Genomic DNA, 20,117 nt, shown 5'->3' on the forward strand with positions numbered 1-20,117 from the left:
ATGACTTAAAATAATTAAATTAAAATTTTTAACAAAGTGCAGCCCATGGGCCACGCCCTGTTGGCACGGCACAGCCCAACATGATTAGCTCATGGGCTTCTGGCCACGTTGGATCACCTATTTAGCATGCATGGGTTTATCCGTCTCGACACGATTTTAAAGTGGGTTGTGCTGGCCAGACACGTTGGCCCATTATGACATGGGAAACATTGGACTGACATGACCCATTGACCACCTCTACGAAGGACGCAACCTCATACTCTTCCATAAAAGAGAGAACAAGCGAGAAGCAGGATAGCACAACCTCAACCTCATACGCTTCCATAAAAGGGTAAACAATTGAGAAGCAGGATAGGTCAACCTCAACCTCATACGTTTCCATAAAAAGTGTTGACCATGGAGAAGCAGGATGGCACAATCCCCTGTGAGGAAAGGCTGAGAAGTGAGGAGTGCTACAGCATAACACTACCACCGCCTACATCCCCCTCTCATCCCACCAATAAACACCCACCGCCTCTGGCCCTCTACTATTCATTGACGAACAAGCTCCAGCCCCCATTCATCAATGGAAAAACTCCCACCCCATCCATGCATCCACCCATCCACTTGTCTTCTTCTCATCATTTTGGTGAAAATGGGATTCATGCATGTGAATTTTTTTGACGGTGTGATGGAGTCGTCATACTCACGGTAACGGATAAACCAGGATAAGCCCCACTTCCACCTGGGCGAGGGGAGGCAGGGAGATGTGGCCCTGGTCCCTCCTCGGCAGGCCCCAACCCCACGCCCCTGCTAAACAAGTGTCCCCCACTCTGACACGCATTCCACTTCAGGGCCCTTCATTCCCCTACCAAAAGTCAAACCATAAAACAACCACCCCACAACTCTCCTCTATTTTCCCATTTCCCCATCTCACATGCCTCCTGTTTTTCCCGGCAGCCAAACATGTCCTCATGTCAATCTCCCGGCACTCCCCTCCCCTCCCCATCCTGCCATTCCCGAGATAATTCGCGCTTTCTCCGAGACTACGCCGCCACCCAGATCAACGCCTTCCTCTGGATCTCCCTCATCGCTGTCACCCTTCTTCTGCTCAGGAAACTCTTCAAGCTCTTTGCTTTGTGGGCTAAAGGGAGCAGGATATCCGGCCTTCCCTGCCCTTCTTTCTACGGCCACTCCAAGCTTATTTCCGAAACTAATCTCACTGGTGAGGTTCACTTTGGTTGCTTGCAGTAAAAATGTCGGGGAAGTTTATTGCGTATCGCCTGTGTGATTTTTATTTTTATTTTGGTTTAATTTTTGGCTTATTTCCAATATATAGACTGCAGTCCAATAGACTAGTCCAGTTTGTTTGGTTTCTACAGTTGATGACAAAATACGGGGAAAAGAAAAGAAAAGAAAATAATCGTGGGGCAGGAAAAGATAGGAAAATTCTGCGATCCTTTGTGATTGGTTTTGGTTTTTCTTTCTTCCCAGAACTTGATTGGTCGAGTTAACTGAAATGAATACATATAGTTAGGCTTGGTTCACTGGACTTTGTCAATTTCTTGGAATTCAAGTAGCGGAAGCTTTAGGATGTGTTTGGCTGCTGAGAAAGTACAGGAGAGAATGTTCAAATGATGGGTTCCTCTTAAAAGATGTCTGGGTCGGTTGTAATTAGTCTGAAAACTGTGCGATTAGTTCAATTACCGATTGGTGGCTTTTGCGACTGAGACTATCATAGTTTTTAGATCTGCAAATTTTAGAATCGTTTATTCCTTTCTTAAACCTATAAAGGAAATTTATGGCATAGAATTACAATTTCAATTTTTGGTTACATACATCAGAGGTTAAACTTAACTTTTTCTTTACTTGGACACCCATGGAATGCTAGGGCTATGTTGAAATATTTGATATTGCCATAAAAAAAAAATGAAAAAAATAAATTTTTTTTTTATGTATTTTCAAATTCTTTAATCTTTATATTGAAGATGCATAAAAAATGACTTTAAATCTATTTATTATTATTATTTTTTCTTTCTACTTTTGCTTTCTATTTTCTTTTCCTTGCATTTTTCCTCAAATTTTATGGGAATCAAATGTAGCCTATATGATTTTGGAGTTGTCTTTTTCTGATCTGAATTGCTAAAGTGTACTGCCTTATTATCAATTTGTTTTCAGGCCTTTTATCGGAGTCGCACAACAAATATGGATCAGTTGTGAAGCTGTGGTTAGGTCCTACCCAGCTTCTAGTGTCAATAAAGGATCCTGTGCTTATTAAAGAGATGCTCTTAAAGGCAGAGGATAAATTGCCTCTGACAGGGAGGGCTTTCCAATTAGCCTTTGGACCATCGAGTCTCTTTTCTTCCTCTTTTGACAAGGTACACTGTAAAGCTTTTTTCCCCTTTCATGCATATCTTGCTTTCATTTCTCTGACATTTGTTGATTTTTTTATGTTATTTGTGACTGTTGGAACCTCATATTCTTTAATGAACGCATTTATGGAGTTTGTTGATGTTTATATATTAATTCTTTTTTTGCATTAGTGTTGTTACAATTGGTTAAAATAATGGTGAGACCCTGGTATTCATGGTTCTTATTTGGATGTTTACCTCTTCAATTATCATGATTCAAAGGAAGAAAAGATTCTTCACCTTTGATCAATTGAAGCCTAATCAAGAAGGAATTGGTACCACTTTGATCAATTTGTAACCTTAAGCTCTTTCTTCCTATTCCTTTTTGGCCTTCACTAGGAGAGAAAATGTTCTCAAAATTACTTAAAAGAATTTAGGAGTCCAGAAATTTACTGCCTGATCATTTTCTAGAGGAATATATATGGAGGCTGGAGAGGAGATCCTAATTGTCACAAAAATCCCCAACTCCAATAGATTTAGGATTCTTGGTTGTATCATATGTTCATAAACCCCTTCAAAAGCCTATTAATTTTACCACTATAAAATTAGAATCACACTGAATTACAACGCAATACCAAATTCTTGCGGAGAAGTCCCTCTCTAACCCAATATCTATAAGCAGAGGTAGGTATGGGGAAAAATCTACCATCAACCCATTATGTCTTATATCTATCAGCAGAGCTCGGTATGAAGAAAAATTTACTGCCAACCTCTTATATCTTATGTTTATTGAGTACCTAATTCAATAACTTCATTGCCAAACAACAATCTTTTGAGAAACCAAGATTCCAAAATAATTTCTATAACATGCTTTTAATAAAATCATTTTTGCTACTGAGGTTCACCAGGCTTGAATTTATTTTGTCAAATTCCATAAATTACCTCAAGGGATTATTTATCTTTCTTTAACAGAATGTGATTTCCTTATTGAGGGTATGCATTCTCACAATCAATCATATTGACCTCCCAAGTTATCAAGATATTTAACATGTAAAATCTCCTTCTTTGGTAAACCAAAGTAATTTAACTTGAGAATTTTAGTTTACAAACGTCTTAGGATTGAGAGCCTTAAGTAGATATAAGGGCTATATCAATGAGTGTAATTTCTTAGATATTTTCCCATAGTAGTCTAGGTAATATACTAATGCACTACTCAGATGATCAAAGTAGATTGCCCTATCAGCCATAAGTCAACATGTTACGACTTTTTAGATAAAGTAGCTAGCTTTATTATTAGATGTTTAAGTCATAAGAAAACGATGATTTAGATCTCCTGTGTATGAGTCTGCAGTATAATTTTTACGCTTTGGCATGTCTCATGGAAACATATTTTGCCCAAAATGTGAAACTCAATAAATGTCATTTACCAAACAAGAAGGTATGTCAGGCAGTTTGCTTTCCTGGCATGAAATCTTAATATTTTCTTAATTATAATAAGGTGCTGTTGGTCTTGAAAAATGTTATTTTAAAAAAGCTACATGAATATGCTGTTTCCATAATGAGAATGGGAGAGCAACTGAATTATGAAAACATTAGTATATGTTGCATTCTAAAATTATTTCAATAAATGCAAAACTTTCCTTGACTCCCCTGTAACATGTTAATTTGAAGCAATGCTTGTGAATATTTTATGAAACAACTTTTTTTTCAGTGTATGTACTCTGTTAAGATCTGCCGGTAAAAATGCCGGGGTCTTCCCCTGGTGGTAAGTGCTGGTTTGGCTTTGATTTGAAGACCTTTGAGATTATCATAGAAGACCACAAAGGAAAAGTGCGTGGAAAGATCTGTGAAAGAGGCCCCAAGTTCTCTTCATGGATTAGATTTGGAGGAAAAGGCTTATCTCTGTTGCTAGAAGGGGTTGAATCATGTTGTGGGCTAAAGGAAAGAACCCCTTTCAGAAAGTTTTGGTCAGAAGGTGATAGAGTTTACAGTATGGAACTCAGATGCAATAGAGCAGGAAGATTTTTGTTCTGCGTTGTAAGAGATACGGAGAACAAAAGATTTTCCTTGGCTTTCCCTGAAGGAAGGGGGCTTGTTGGAGGCTGGAAAATGCTGGCTAGTAAACTGAGAAGTATGGGAGTTGCCCCCCTCCAATGGAGAGGTGTTTTGCTGGATAAAGAATTACCTTCCCAAGTCTCTCCCAGCAGCAGCGTAGGCAGAGGCTCATACCCTCTTCGGGACTGCCCCGTGCCTCGAGATGCAGTCTGGCTAGAAATTGAGAAAGAAACTTTGGATAGGAATGAGGAGCTACTGGGCAGGTGTCTTGTGGGCTCTTGGGTGGGGGACGCTGATCGTCTTCCTGACCCCGTTTCTTTCGGGTCATGGGCGAAGAACTCATGGTTCTTGGAAGGAAACCTCTGGCTTTCAAACGTGAGAGAAAATCTCATGCTCCTTGAGTTTGAATTTGAGGACGAAGCAGAAAGGGTGTATAGTTCAGGGACAAGACGTTTCAGAGGAAGAAGCTTCTGCCTAGAAAAATGGAAGCCATCTGTGGGATGTCTTGAGGGAGATAATGAGGATGCGCGCCAGGTGTGGGTTAGAATTTTAGGACTCCCTCTCCATCTCTGGGGAAGAAGCCTCTTCAAGCAGTTCGGAGACTCCTGTGGGAGGTACGTAGCTATGGATGAAAACACAACTGAGCGTCGGAACCTCAAGTGGGCCAGAGTCCTAGTCGAAACCAGTGGATGGCAACACCCAAGCTCGCTGCAGGTAGTCGCTGGCACCTCCTGTTATGCTCTGCAACTATGGTGGGAAGAAGAGCCCTGCCTTTCCTCTGTGATCCCCGCCTGCAGGTCCGGTGCTTGGAAGATTGGGGATGAAGTGGTGGCCCCTGCACGCGCTATGGGGAGCGTGGACCCCCAGCCACCTTCCTCAGTCATTCTGCAACCTGAAAAGCTGCCTTCGCCGACCCTAGGGACTGGTGCACCTGCTACAGACATGATGGGTGCAGCTGCTCCCTCATCTCCTACCCGCGCTACGGAGACGGGCCAGTATCCCCTTTCCCAAGCCCGCGTTGAGGAAACAGGCCAGCTTCTGGATGTCTTGGCCCATTTGAGCCTGACCTGTGGAAGACCCTTTGGGCCTGGGCTAGGGAAGGCCCAGGTCCCAATCTCTTTGGGTTCTTCTCTTAAACCCCTCGGCCCAACCCCCTCCAAAGCTTTAGGGCAAGAAAGCCCTAGCTGCTCGCTGCGTCGAAGTGGAGCCCCCTCTGCGACTCCTTCCTTCTCAAGGACTCCCCAGAAGGTTGCATCGCCACTTTTGGATGCACCGACGGCATCCCTTCCCGTCGATGCTAGCAAAACCCCCCAGATGGAAGCGTCATCCCCTGTGGAATCGCCGATGCATGCATTTGAGCTTTCCCTCCCCGTCAAAGCTCGTAAGTCGACCCAATTGGAAGCGTCGCACCTTGTGGAAGTGCCGACATCTGTGAAGGAGTTTCCCCCTCCCGTCGAAGCTCGTATTAAAAAAGGTATGCTTTCTCTTCCCCCGATCTCCCTGAGAGGGGACTCATCCTCTTCTTCTTCTCCTTTCTGGGACACGGGGCTTGAGAGGGGAAGGGAACCTGGCTCTAGTCCTGTAATTTCAATGGCAAGGGACGTAGAAGTGACACCGAACCCCCTGTCCATCATGCTTAGAGATGGGTTGATAGTGATTTTGTCTTCAACCCCGACCTCTGATCTGGGAAAAAACATGGCAAATCAGAGAGACTCGTCGGATTACCCCCCGTGTGAAGAAGGATGGTCAGAAGAGGAGCTCTCCAAATTATTACATTTTAGTAAAGTCTTGGGAATGCCTGTTGAAGGGCATGAAGTCGAAATTCTGGAGCTGTTTTCGAAATTGAAGTTGAGGACTGGAAGTAACTCTCTCGGCAAGAGGAGGAAGAAGAAATAATCCTGTTCCACCCAATTTGAACGAGAGTTAAAAAGATTGGAATGCTCTGTTAGTTATAAGGGGACATTAGGGATATCCAAAAGATCTGGTCAGAGCTCCTGGGATTTGATTCCAGTTGATTAATGAGAATTAAAATTCTTTGCTGGAACGTTCGAGGGCTTAATGATTGTGATAAAAGAAAACTGATCAAGGGAGTGGTGAGGAATCAGAAGGCTGATTTGGTTTGTCTCTTGGAGACAAAGGTGAAAGATGTTTTTCTACGCAATTGGTGAAAAGTGTGGGATTAGGAAGATTTCTTAATTGGGCTTCAGTGGACGCAAGGGGCACGGCAGGAGGGCTCCTTCTCATATGGGATAACAGAGTCTTGGAGAATTTGGAGGTAGAAAGTGGGGAGTACTCCATCTCTGCTCGTTTTAGAAACTGCAGTGACGGATTCTCTTGGATCTTCTCTAGTGTGTATGGGCCAGTGATAGGTAGCGAAAAGGAAGACTTTTGGGAAGAGCTTGGAGCCATCCGTGGCCTCTGGGAAGACCCTTGGTGCATAGGAGGGGATTTTAATGTTGTTAGATATCCAGAGGAAAGAAGAATTGCCCCTAGACTCACAGCTGATATGAGGAGATTTTCAGAGGTGATCGAGGAGCTGGGGCTGAAGGATATCCCACTGGCTGGAGGTCCTTTCACTTGGATACGGGGCTTGAACTCTCAAGCTGCCTCTAGATTGGACCGTTTTTTAATCTCTGACCAATGGAAGGACCACTTCTCAGCCATATCACAATCTGCTCTCCCTCGCCTGGTCTCTGACCACAGCCCCATTATTCTAGAAGCTGGGGGTTTCTCTTCAGGCAAAAGCCCCTTCCGCTTTCAAAATATGTGGCTGAAAATTGATGGTTTCAAAGACCTAGTAAAAAGCTGGTGGAATGGATATTCGGTGGAAGGCTATAGCAGCCACTGCATCGCTGAGAAGCTCAAAGCTCTTAAGAAGGACCTGAAAAAATGGAACAAGGAGGTGGTAGGCAACGTCTCTTTCAACAGAGCAGAGGCCTTCTCCCGCTTGCAGCAGTGGGAGGCCAAGGAGAATGAGAACGCTCTTAATCCTAAAGATCTAGAGGCTAAAAATCTGGATCTTGAGGAATATAAGAAATGGGCCCTTCTAGAAGAAACTTCTTGGAGACAGAAGTCAAGAGAAATCTGGTTAAGAGAGGGTGATAAAAATACCAAGTATTTCCACAAAATGGCCAATGCTAGGGCAAGGAGGAATTTCCTATCCAAAATTAAAGTAAACGGGGTGAATCTCTCATCCTTGGCAGAGATAAAAGAAGGTGTTTGCAATGCCTACCAAACCCTTCTCTCTGATCCTGGGGATTGGAGGCCTAGTATAAATGGCCTTAACTTCAAGGAGTTGGGAGAAGGCTTGGCCAGCAGCCTAGAAGTTATGTTTTCTGAGGAAGAAATTTTCGCAGCCCTAAGCAGTTTCTGTGGAGACAAAGCCCCAGGTCCGGACGGCTTCACAATGGCCTTCTGGTTATTCTGTTGGGACGTTGTTAAACCAGAAATTTTAGGCCTCTTTAGGGAGTTCTACCTCCATGGGACCTTCCAAAGAAGCTTAAACTCCACGTTCCTCTTGCTCATTCCTAAGAAGGAGGGGACCGAAGATCTAAAAGATTTCAGACCAATCAGCCTGGTAGGGAGTGTGTACAAATTGCTTGCCAAAGTCCTAACCAATAGACTGAAAACAGTGATGGGGTAGGTGATTTCTGATTCTCAGCATGCTTTCGTCCATGGGAGGCAGATTTTGGACGCTGTTCTTATTGGTAACGAAGCCCTTGATTCTAGATTGAAAGACAACATCCCGGGTCTCCTTCTCAAGATGGACATTGAGAAGGCCTTTGACCATGTCAATTGGAACTTTCTTATGGAGGTGATGTCCAAGATGGGATTTGGGCACAGATGGATTAATTGGATAAAATGGTGTTGCTCCACGGCTTCCTTCTCGCTCCTTATCAATGGAAGCCCCTCGAGCTTCTTTCGTAGCTCTAGGGGACTGAGACAGGGCAACCCTCTATCCCCCTATCTTTTCCTTTTGGCCATGGAAGCTCTTAGCCAATTGTTGTCCCGTGCAAGAAATGGAAACTTTATTTCCGGTTTCAGAGTGGGAGGAAGAGGAAGTGAGGGGCTGTTCGTGTCCCATCTCTTGTTTGCCGATGACACCTTAATTTTTTGTGATGCTGATGCAGATCAGTTGCAATACCTTAGCTGGACCTTCATGTGGTTTGAGGCGATTTCAGGTTTAAAAGTCAATCTGAATAAAACAGAGGCCATCCCAGTGGGGGAAGGCATTCCTATGGAGACTCTTGCGGCGGTCTTGGGTTGTAAGATAGGGAGCTTACCTACATCCTACTTGGGTCTTCCCCTTGGAGCCCCCTACAAATCCATTAGGGTGTGGGATGCAGTGGAAGAAAGATTCAGGAAAAGGTTATCTCTCTGGAAAAAGCAATACCTCTCCAAAGGTGGCTGTCTTACCTTGCTAAAAAGCACCCTCTCAAGCCTCCCAACCTACTTTCTCTCTCTCTTTGTGATCCCCAAGAGAGTGTGCGCAAGGCTTGAAAAGATCCAAAGGGATTTCTTATGGGGCGGTGGAGCCTTAGAGAATAAACCTCACTTGGTGAGTTGGAAGGTTGTTTGTGCCGATAAAAAGAAAGGTGGCTTGGGCATTCGTAGTCTAGCTACTTTAAACAAGGCCCTTCTGGGGAAATGGTTGTGGAGATTCGCTAATGAGAATGAGCCCCTATGGAAGCAAATTATCCTTAGTAAGTATGATCTTCAAGAGGGAGGATGGTGCTCCAAAGATGCAAGAAACCGGTATGGGGTGGGGGTCTGGAAGGCCATCAGAAAAGGTTGGGAGAATTTTCGTTCTCATTCTCGCTTCATCATTGGGGACGGCACCAGAGTGAAGTTTTGGAAGGATTTGTGGTGTGGAAATCAATCTCTGGAGGAAGCTTTCCCCATCTTGTTTAACCTCTCTGTCAACAAAGAAGGATGGGTTGCTGAGGCTTGGGAGGAAGACGAAGGAGGAGGTAGCTGGGGGTTTCGTTTTAACAGACACCTTAATGATTGGGAGGTGGGTGAAGTCGAAAGCTTATTAAGCAAGCTTCATCCCTTAACCATTAGAAGAGGTGTGGAGGACTTGCTCCGGTGGAAAGAGAACAAGAATGGAACCTTTTCTGTCAAGTCCTTTTATAGCTCATTCTCAAGGGATACCAAACCCCCCTTCCCGGCTAGAACTATTTGGACGCCTTGGGTTCCAATTAGGGTTAGTTTCTTTGGCTGGGAGGCGGCTTGGAATAGGTTGCTCACCATGGACCGCCTGAAGAGAGTTGGTTGGAGCATCCCCAACAGATGCTTTTTGTGTAAATATAAGGAGGAAACCACAGATTACCTTCTACTGTTTTGTGAGAAAGCCAGAATGTTATGGCTCCTAATTTTCTCTCTGTTTGGGGTGCAATGGGTGATGCACTCCACTGTGAAAAAACACCTCCTAGGTTGGCATGGTTCCTTTGTGGGCAAGAAAAGGAAGAAAGCTTGGAGAGCTGCCCCCCTTTGCTTGATGTGGACCATTTGGAGAGAAAGAAATAGGAGAGCATTCGATGATATGGAGAGGAACGATCAAGACATTAAATCCATTTTTTTGTACACTTTTGTGAATTGGGCTAGGGTGTATATAGAGGAACACACTTTGTCTTTGATAGATTTTGTAGACTGGCTAGCCACCAAGTAAGGGTCATGTTTGTTTTGTCCCTTTGTTTTTTGCTTCTTTGTCTTTGGTATACTCCGTGTATGCCTTTTCTCTAGCCTCTGGCTCTTAATGAAATCTATTTACCTATCAAAAAAAAAAAATATTTTATGAAACAACTTTATGTTACATCTGTAGGAATTTATTGAGAAAGCAGTTGAAATTTAGGAAATTTGCAATCACATAATTGAATTTTTTTTTTCTTTTTTTGATGCCACATAATTGAATTTCTTTGATAGAAGAATGCTAAAGGAATTTTGGAAGTAAAATATAGAAAATGGGATTAAGCCCATTTTTGGGGGGCTTTTGAGAGAATTCAAATATTTTGAATTTTCAATTGGTTGGGAGGTGAGGTGCTTGAAAGATCCTTTTTAATTTCTAGTAGTTTTAAGTGGAATCTTGAGTTTCTTTTGGTTGCTTAAATTGGAATTTTGGATCGTATTTGGTGTTCAGGCATCCCTGAATTGCAGCTTGTGCCAAGGCCGCAGGAGATCTTTGCAACTTAGGTGTGTTTTGTGCCTTTTACAATAAGGATCGAGCTAGTGATGTTGTTTTGAGCTGCTATGGCCCCAATGTATGTGTGTATTCGTCTTGTCTTAGATATGAGTTTTAGGATGATTTAGGTGAGTGTTTTTTGTTCTTGCACCCTTGAATGATGTGTGATGGAGGTTTTAATGTCATTACTTACTCTAATGAGGAATTTGGGGCTTGAGGATTTAAATATAAGTCTGCAAGGTTAAGGCAATTTTGCTCATGAATGTGGCCTGTGGATTTTCCTCTTAAGAATGCTGCTTTTGCTTGATCTAATATGCAATATTAGATCATCTTGTAGGACAAGTTTTATTATTATTATTTTTATTTATTTATTGTTATGTTCTTTATTAGTTGGGAAGAAATGTTTTCTGACCTTGTTTAGGAAGTTTCTCCCAGCCTAGTGTTGGAACATAGCTCTGTTGTCCTTGAGTCTGATATTTTGAAGTGGGGCTTTACTCCATTATGGTCTGAGACCATGCGTTTGATGCTTAATTACAAGGGATAGGAGGGTTATAAGTTGATGTAAAAGCTTAAAGAGGTGAAATAAAGATGAAGGATTTGCAATTTGAAATATTTCTTGTTTGGGGATATTCATGAAAGAAAATGGGTGATTTTGGTGATATCAAGGATCTGGATGCTTTGAAAGTGATAATGGAAGAGATGATGGCCTCAAAAGGTTTATGAATGAATTCATGTAAATTCTCTTTAAACATGGAAATTACTTGGTAGGCAAAAAGCTAAAGACAATAGGTTAAAAATCAGGTTTTGCAACTTAAAAACTTTTTCACAGATTGACCAGTGGTGGGAGTAGTTTACAGAACCTTGCAGAATGAGTGAAAATTTAATTTCCATTTATTAATCACTTTTGATGGAGTTACATTGGATTTTTTTTCCACCTCTGTTCTGTGGGCAGAAAATAGAACTCCTCATATTGGGATCATATTTTTGTTAATTAGTGCTAGTGGGAGGAGGGCCTCTTTGAGGAGGATATCTAAGAGGTTGTTTACCTGATGCCATATGAGTTTTTTGTGACTCTTGACTAGGAAACACTATCCCATCAGACAGGGCTTTTGTTAAAGGTAGAAGTGCCATGAGGCGTTTTTGTGGCTAACTAGATTGTGGAGGAGAGAGGTTAAAAGGTTGGGAGTCATCTTAAAATTGGATATCCAGCGATATTGGGAAAATGCTTTGGATTGAAATCGAAGGAGTTGGATCAAAAGGTGTATTTCATTTGTTATTTTTGTACTTGTCATTGGTAAAGCCAAGAGGTGTTGTATCTAGAGGGTTTAGACGAGGATATTCACTTTCTCATTTTCCATTTGCATTTGTTAATGATAGTCGTTGGAGAATGATGAGTGGATGTAGGTTTTAGACTCACTGGAGGTCCGAGTTGGGGAAAAATAGGGATATGGTTTCTTATCTTCAGTTTGCTTACAGTACTATCTGTTTTTTGTGAGGAAATTGAGATTCATGATCTTCTATCACTTGTAAGAAATTTTCTTAGGTTTAGTTTTGGTGAGCTTGTAGGGATCTTCAGGTTAGGCTGGATAGAGTGTGTAGGCAAAGATAGAGGATATCCTGGGTCCTGGAAATGTCTACTTGAGGAACAAAACCCAATTGGTTAGTGGTTTTGGAGATATCCTGGGTCCTGGAAATGTCTACTTCATGGCTTGAGTTGTAAAGAACAAATATGGTTTGTATAACCATGGTTAGGGCATCAACTTGGTTGTTAGACAACAGCCTTGGAAATATGGTTTATAAGATGTGGTTGTTAGGTTGATTCTGCATTATGAAACAGATGTTTTTTTTTTTTTTTTTGTGGTAATACCTGTTAACTGATAATAGTGACAAGCAATCTTTTACATTTTTTGCCTTAAAAGTTATCTAGATGTCAAATGCTGGCTAGCTTTGTGATCTTGTGCCCATTGATTGCTGCATGTTTTGAATGCCTTCAATCTGACATCTTCCTATCATAAAATTATTGCTTCATTTTATGGATTACTGTAGAATTATAGTTTATCAAGGCTCAGATGAGAGAATTACATGTTTATTTTTTCATTTCATTTTATTTTATTTTAATTATGATTACACAATTTTCATTTGGAATAATAATTAAATTTTTTTCATTGCTATAGGTACAAAAGAGAAGGGAATTGTTGGCTGCAGAATTAAATGGGTACTTGCTCCAGAGAGCAAATGTGATTTCTACAAAAGTTGTAGACCACGTCATGGAAAAATTACATGCTATAATGGGCAAAGGCACCCTTGATTGTAAAATTGTTTCTCAGCATATGGCTTTTTCCATCATGGGTGCCACACTTTTCGGAGATGCATTCTTAGCCTGGTCCAAGGCAAGTGTTTACGAAGAGCTTCTCATGATGATTGCTAAAGATGCTTGCTTTTGGGCCTCGTATGGTGTTACTCCCTTCTGGAAACAGGGATTTTGGAGGTATCAGCGGTTGTGCATGAAGTTGAAGAGCTTAACTCAAGATGGTATCGAACAATGCAGACAAAATTACAAGCTTTTTAGTCATATGGATAAAAACTCCAATAGTGAAATCTCAAATCCAGAAACAAAGAATGCACCAGAGGCACCATTTTCTTCTGGCATTTTGATGCCTGATAACTTATCATCGCAAGAGTGTAATGGCCACGTTAATGCAAGAGAAGAGCCTTGTGGAAATATTATGCGTGTAATGTTTCATGGGTGTCTTACTACAGCAGGGTTGATTGGTAACATCTTAGCTAGGCTTGCAACACATCCAGAAATACAGGATAAGGTTGGTGTCTTCTCTTTTCTATATCCCTGTTTTCTTTTTTGAAGATTTTAACTTTATGTTGTTTTTCATGGGCTCCAAATTTGTTGCATCATGTTTAATTCTTGATATAATTTTTTAAGAAGAAAGTGCAACCAAGAACTTCAAAAGCCAACAACTTTATGGTTTGTTTTATTAATACTGGGTATGGCTTTTAAGGACCATAGTTCTTGTGTTTTTCCACTGTATTATTGTGTGGTTCTTGCTTATTGCCCTTAATCTTCATCCTGAATCTATGCATATCTGGTTTAAGGTGATGATACTTTTCTGTAGTAAATTTCTCAACTGATAAAATTCATTTGAAACTCCAAATTATGTTATGGTTTAGTTGATGTATACTTATCATGGTGTGCTGCTCTGCCCTTTTTAACCTTAATTTGTTTATAATCCTTAAAACACTCGCTCTGCTAGGATTAATTTCCCATTCCATTTCTGACTCATGAACTTAGTACCTTTCTTACTGATAGGCAATAATCATGATTCCTCACAGCATGCTGCTGCTATCCCATTTTTAATTTTTGTCTGTTGTAAAATTCTTAAAAACTCAAGTTGCTTGGATTTCTGTCACCTGAGCTAGGAGTTGGTTTGAATGTTGTGTTAACTAGGATAGCAGGAAAAGAAAATGGGAACAGGTACAAAGGATATGCTACAATGTTGTTTACTGAGAGGCAAATGTCATTTTTTTCGGTACCATATGATTCAGGGTGTATTGTGTTATTTGCCAAGTAGTCTTTTTAGACTTAAAAGTTCAATTCCATTCTTATGAATGCAATTATATGACATTTGATGCCAAATTCTTGACATGACGTTAGATAGTGAAAAAATTTATATTTATATGTGATTAATCTTCTTTTAAAGTAGAAGAGGCCATAGCTGTGCTTTAACTAAAGCTAAATGCTTTCTTTGAATTTAAAGTGCCTTTAAGACAACATTTTCAAAGAAAAACAGGTTGAAAAACTAAAATTTTCTAAACAATTTTCACAAATATTAAAACTGTGCATGCATTACAAAGTTTCCTGTATGTGGCTGTTGTTGTGGTTGGTTTTTCATTTATTAATGTATATAAAATATTGTGGGTATTGTTGCCCTTGAGGCTTGGCTCAAGTGGTAAAGGGTTGGGGATGGTTTGTGGGGGATTCCGGGCTCAAGTCCCAGTGGGGACAAGTGGGGTATTGTCAGGAAACTGTATTTCAGTTATATCTATTATTTTGGAGTTATTTTATATTATAATGGTATATGAAGTATTGATGGTATTAGAAAGTGAGAGGGGGATGCTGAAGCAGAGGTGGAGCCTTTTGTTCTTAATGGTCATGGCCTTAACCATATGGTTTAGTTATTATTATTAATTGATTTTATTCAGAAATGGGATGAAAAAAGTATAAGAAATAAAAGAACAGGGAAAAGACTAGAAAAATTATATAAAAAATTAAATTCGAAATCCTTAATCTTAACAAAACTTTGTATTAATTTTCATGTAACGTGTTTCTTCAGCCTTTCTGAGCTTATACAAGTGTAAAGAAATTAATATTTAACAATTCCTCCATGAGAGTGATAGATTATATTTGGTAAGCCTATTACACACACACACACACAAAGAAAAAGGACAAAAGGAGGGGGGGGAAAGAAAGAAGCAAAAAGAAAAAGAAATGGAGAAAGAAAAAAAATTATATTTGGTAAGTGTCTGCCTATTGGACACTTGACGGTGTCTCAAGATGTGGGGTGAGTGTTTAATGAGAGTCTCACATCTTGGGCCTTTGGCTGATGTTACTTAATGCCTAAATGTTGTGTCAAAGGGTCTCTTCATTATAGAAAACACAAAAGAAAATGAAATATCATTAAAATTAGTTAGAAATTTATACATTTTCAAATTATTTAATTTTTATATAGAAGAGGTCAAATAAGGGAAATGAGTTTGAAGTAGCATATAAAAAAAATGTATTGACTTTAAATCTATTTTTTAATTTTTCCTTCACTTTTTCATTCCTTCTACTTTTCCCTTAATTTTCTTTCCCTTACATTTTTCGACAAATTTTCTGGGAACCAAACATAACCTAAAGGTCTTCAAAACCATGCATATCTTTAATACCATGCATATCCTATAGTACTGATAACTATGTTCCTTGATGTTCTAAATACTAGATTCCTTGCTTCCCAAATAGATGCTGGGGCTTCTATTCACTATTAAGAGCAATTCTTTCACCTAACCTCCTAATGTTCAATAGCAATGAACCCATAAAGTGCATTCTAAGTGCGAAATAAACAAGGAAGAAAGCACACTCAGAACTTGCAAGAGAAATAGCTATGATTATCTGTTCAGCTCTGTTTTACTTTCTCACCCCATACACACAGACATGCACCCATGCATGACCTGAGGTTGATTCAACACAAGTGATTGTTTTAATAGGTAAAAATTTTGACTTATTTTGACTATCTGCTTAGGAAGAAACTGCAAATGGATCTTTAGTATTAGCTGATTGAGATTTTCTTGTTGCTTTGTTCAGGATTTGGTAATTAAGAATATATATATAAATGATCTGAATTGCAATTTATGTTTGGTAAATTTGCTGCAGATTTACTCAGAGATAATCATGTCTCGGAAAGGGGCACAGAAGCAAAAACAACAAAATGTTGATAAGATGCTTGTTTTGTTGGCCACTGTATATGAATCTGCCCGCCTTATGCCGGCTGGACCTTTGTTACAAAGATGCTCTCTAAAACATGGTATGAAATTGCTTGCTTCTTCAGTAAGTACAATACACTTCCTATCTAGAGTTTTCTGTGGATACTGACAAGCTGCCTGTTGTGTTGGGACGTATTTGAATTCCCTCTGGTATAAAATTACATACGCTCATCAATTTTTTACTCTTGTTTTAAAAAAATGATAATTAAACATGAAATTTACATTTGCCATTTGATGACACATTGTTATGATACTTCTATTTTTAATGCACCAGCGTCATGAATTCCCATTTTGAAATCTAATCTCCATGACAAAAGACACATAGGCAAGTAGTTTGAGAAATTAGATTTTAGGTTATATACTTTTAAGGGAGATTTTGAAAATCATTGAGAAGTTTATGGAAATTTTGTTTGAAATTTTATATGAAAAGGATATATGGTGGCATATTTACAGAATTGAAATATTAATTGTTAAGGAGACAATAAAAGGGAAAAATAAAAAATTTTGAGATTATGAAAAGAATTAAATACCTAATATATATTACTTTGTTGGATGTGTGACTGAAGAGTAAACTGTCAAAACCTATTTTGATATATAATTCATCTGAATCACAGATAATTTGAATAATAAACCTAAATTTTGTCTCATTAGCTTCTGTAGTTGCATTTCCAGCTGCAAGAAACTTTGATTCCTCTGAATTTTTGTTCTAATGATTTCATAAATGTGATTGTTTATGAATTGATGTCATACTTGGATAGAGATCTCACCGTATGCATGTCTGATGTTGGAAATGTGATTGCTCAGGGTTTTTCTTCAATAATTGCCTGTATCATTTAACCTAAGTTTATTGAAAATTTTGAAACAAGATTTTGTTTTAGTTTTCCTGTCTTACAAACTCTTCCAGATGTATTGTCGCATGGTCATGCTCGTTTTTTTAATCATTGTGCTTATTTTACTGTTCCCATATTTGTTTTTGCTATTTTTTTTTTTTTTAAGTAAAATTCTTTGTTCATGTGCTTTCACTGATTCATTTTCTTTCTTTTCTTACCACAAGACTTAAATCTGAAAACTGGCTTAACCATACCAGCTGGAGCAATACTTGTTGTTCCTGTACAGTTGGTACAGATGGATGATTCTTGTTGGGGGAATGACGCTAGGCAGTTTAATCCATATCGATTTTTGTCTAAAGCTGTGAAGGGACCTGAATTAGCGCACATCTCGTCTTTAGCAGGTTTTTGTCCCGTCTATACCAATAGTAATTTGCTCCATCATAACATTTATGTTCTTTGTGTTGCTTTTCTTCTGTCAAATTTGCAGTCATGGTGATATAGGTTATAATTTCATGAATGCCAAAGTTCATCCCATTAACTTAACCTTTTGATTTGGTATGTATTAATGTATCACTCTGATCGTGGTGCCAGAAATTGAAGGCGGGGGGGGAGGTGTTGGGGGGGCAGAGGGGCACTTGCCCCTCCTCTGGGTATATGTTGGCTTTGCCAGTGACTGATGGATGTCACTTTATTGTGCTGAAGCTTCTTCAATTTGTTTTTCAGTACAGTACAAATATTGCCCTTACCATCCATTATACATGTTGGCCTTGGAAAATGTAGAACAGTTGCAATTTTTTTAAGGTTAACATGCCATGGAACCATCAATCCTACAAGATGCTCCATCCATAACTCAATTTTCGTGATCTTTGCTTTTAGGGACTGTAGAAGATCTTGTGGATCCAGATCAGGACTCATGCATTTTGGATGACCCAAATCACAATGCTGCCTTTCTTCCCTTTGGTTCTGGGACACGAGCATGTGTTGGCCAGAAATTTGTAATTCTTGGAGTTGCCGCCTTATTTGCATCTTTGCTTGAACACTACGAGGTTTGTTGCTTTTCCTCTCACTATCTCTGTTAGTGACATGATATGCTAGTTTATTTCACCTCTTAATTTGTGTTATTCTATATGCTGTAATTGAGATGAGAATATCTGGAGTTTCTTTTCCTCCTAAAGAAATAAAAGAAAGTTGGAGGTTACAGCATTAGTGTGATGTTCTTTACAGCAAGTTGGAGGTTCTAAAGGATTTGGGAAGCGTCCAAGAGAATGAAAATGATTTGAAACACTGAGTCAATGACCTTACTAGAAGTGTTGCTAGGGATAATTTAGAATGGTGAAATAGACAACTGGGACATGACTAGTGTTAAGCTGCATTGTTGATAGTTTTTTAATAGACAGAATTTATTTTCTTTAAAGAAATAATGGGATGATGCAAGCAATAAACAATGATGATATATGTAACACTACTGGAGTAAGAGAAAGACGAGTTATATTAGCCAATAGGGTTTTTTTTTACAAGATTCTCATTTAGAACTTGTTTAAGGAGTAACTTATTTTTAGTCTTGTTTTCCTAGTCTTTGATTGGTCTTAGGAGTCAAATATCAGTCATTACCTTTAATGAGAGTTCAAAGAGACAACTTAATGTTAAGATCCAAAGTATCTAGAAGGTGGTTACTAATTGGTTGTGTGCGATTTCTTGTGGAGGGCCTAAGAATGTGTAAGTTCGTTAAAGTAATTAAAGTCTTTGTCTTCCAAAAGGATACTACAAATATTATATCAGGAGGGAGACTTTTAGGTATGAATGCTTAAGGACCTTAGGTCTGTTGCATAAGACACCCTATCTGTACATTTCTCTTGCTCTCACTCCTTGTATATTTTTCTTCTTCCTAAATCTTTTAATCAAACATTACAACCTCCATTCTGTTAGTGTAGCTCTTAGCCTAAATTCCAAAATTAACCTCATGAATCACATTTTTTTATAGAATCATTGAGAGCTCTAATTCTGGTTCATTTGAATTGAGATCTGCAGATAAGGCTTCAGCCAGGATCTGAGGATGACCCCAAGCCAACGTTGAATGACAGTGTTCTTCAGCTCCTTCCTAGTCCAAAGATAGTATTTATGAAGAGGAACAGCCGAGAATAAAAGAAGATGAAATCATCATGTGTGGATAATAATTTCCATGTTATTTTCTCCGTTTTAATCAGAGGTCATAGATGGAACGACAACCTTTCAAATTCCCTTTTTTCAGTCAAAGTTGATGGGGGAGAGTGTTTCCTTTCTCCTTTTTTAGCTTATGAAGCTGGCAAAGTGGAGGATGCTACATGAGTGTGTTTGGAAACCTTATGTTTTTTCCTCCCTGTTTTTAAATGGCTCTAGCTGCTGTCTTTTATGCCATGAGTGATTCTTGATTTGCTTTTCAGGCACCATGGCCTTCTTGTAGCAGCTAGGCCTCATGTTTTTCTTCCCCATCTTCCAATCTGTAACTTTTTCGCTTTGTTCTCCGTACTTTTTTTTCTCCAGAAGGGAGTTTTATGTAGAATTTGATGCTCATGCTCAAGAAATAATGTATACAAATAATATAATATGTTGCTTCAGTACTTCAACATACTACTGAAATGATTCCAATGGTTTCAAATATGGTGCTAGTGTTGATGAAATTCACAACTATTTTGGGTGAGAATTGCATTTGGTCTTGAAAGGGAAAATTCTCCAAGATGGGTATCCAAGTTCAGCTAGTGAGAGGTGAATGGGATTGAGTTGGAATCCTGGTTGGTACTGTTCTCTTTTAATTGCTTATCTTGATGCATGTCAAGAGTGAGGGCACCAAGCGTTAACGACGTGAGGACCCATCTCTATGAATGCCTAAACCACTAGACTATGCAACCAACTTAACAAATGTTTCGATAAAATAAAATATATAAAATGCCATTTTGTTTTTGTCCAAATTTTTCTCATTCAAGTCTATTTAACAAATATAAATATTTATATTAACAATTATTTTTATTATAATTATATAAGGATAAGTATAAAAATAATATAACAATTTTTAAAAGTATAAAATAATAAAAGAGATAGAGATAAAATTAAATATTAAAATTTTATTTTCACCATGGTTTTAAAAATCGAACCGGATCAGTTGGTCCAGTTGGGCCAATTGGATCGGGAAGCAATCGAATCGAAATTGAA

The 20,117-nt window shown here is 39.2% G+C and overlaps 1 protein-coding gene across 2 annotated transcripts; it reads left to right on the plus strand.

Moving 5' to 3' along the window:
• Positions 1-463: 463 nt before the first annotated feature.
• Positions 464-19,568, plus strand: LOC100257479 (11-oxo-beta-amyrin 30-oxidase). Of its 2 annotated transcripts, none has more exons than XM_010660752.3 (7): positions 464-1,204; positions 2,158-2,357; positions 12,741-13,385; positions 15,992-16,142; positions 17,156-17,332; positions 17,808-17,977; positions 18,960-19,568. In XM_010660752.3, exons 1-7 carry the CDS (start codon positions 946-948, stop codon positions 19,071-19,073), a joined length of 1,716 nt encoding a protein of 571 aa, XP_010659054.1. In that variant the 5' UTR covers positions 464-945; the 3' UTR covers positions 19,074-19,568. The 2 variants fall into 2 exon arrangements, with proteins under 2 accessions (XP_010659054.1, XP_010659055.1); XM_010660753.3 differs by having other exon boundaries at positions 751-1,204; positions 17,817-17,977.
• The last annotated feature ends 549 nt before the right edge of the window (positions 19,569-20,117 follow it).

Source organism: Vitis vinifera, chromosome 13 (assembly GCF_030704535.1).
Source record: "Vitis vinifera cultivar Pinot Noir 40024 chromosome 13, ASM3070453v1".
NCBI classification, from domain to species: domain Eukaryota; kingdom Viridiplantae; phylum Streptophyta; class Magnoliopsida; order Vitales; family Vitaceae; genus Vitis; species Vitis vinifera.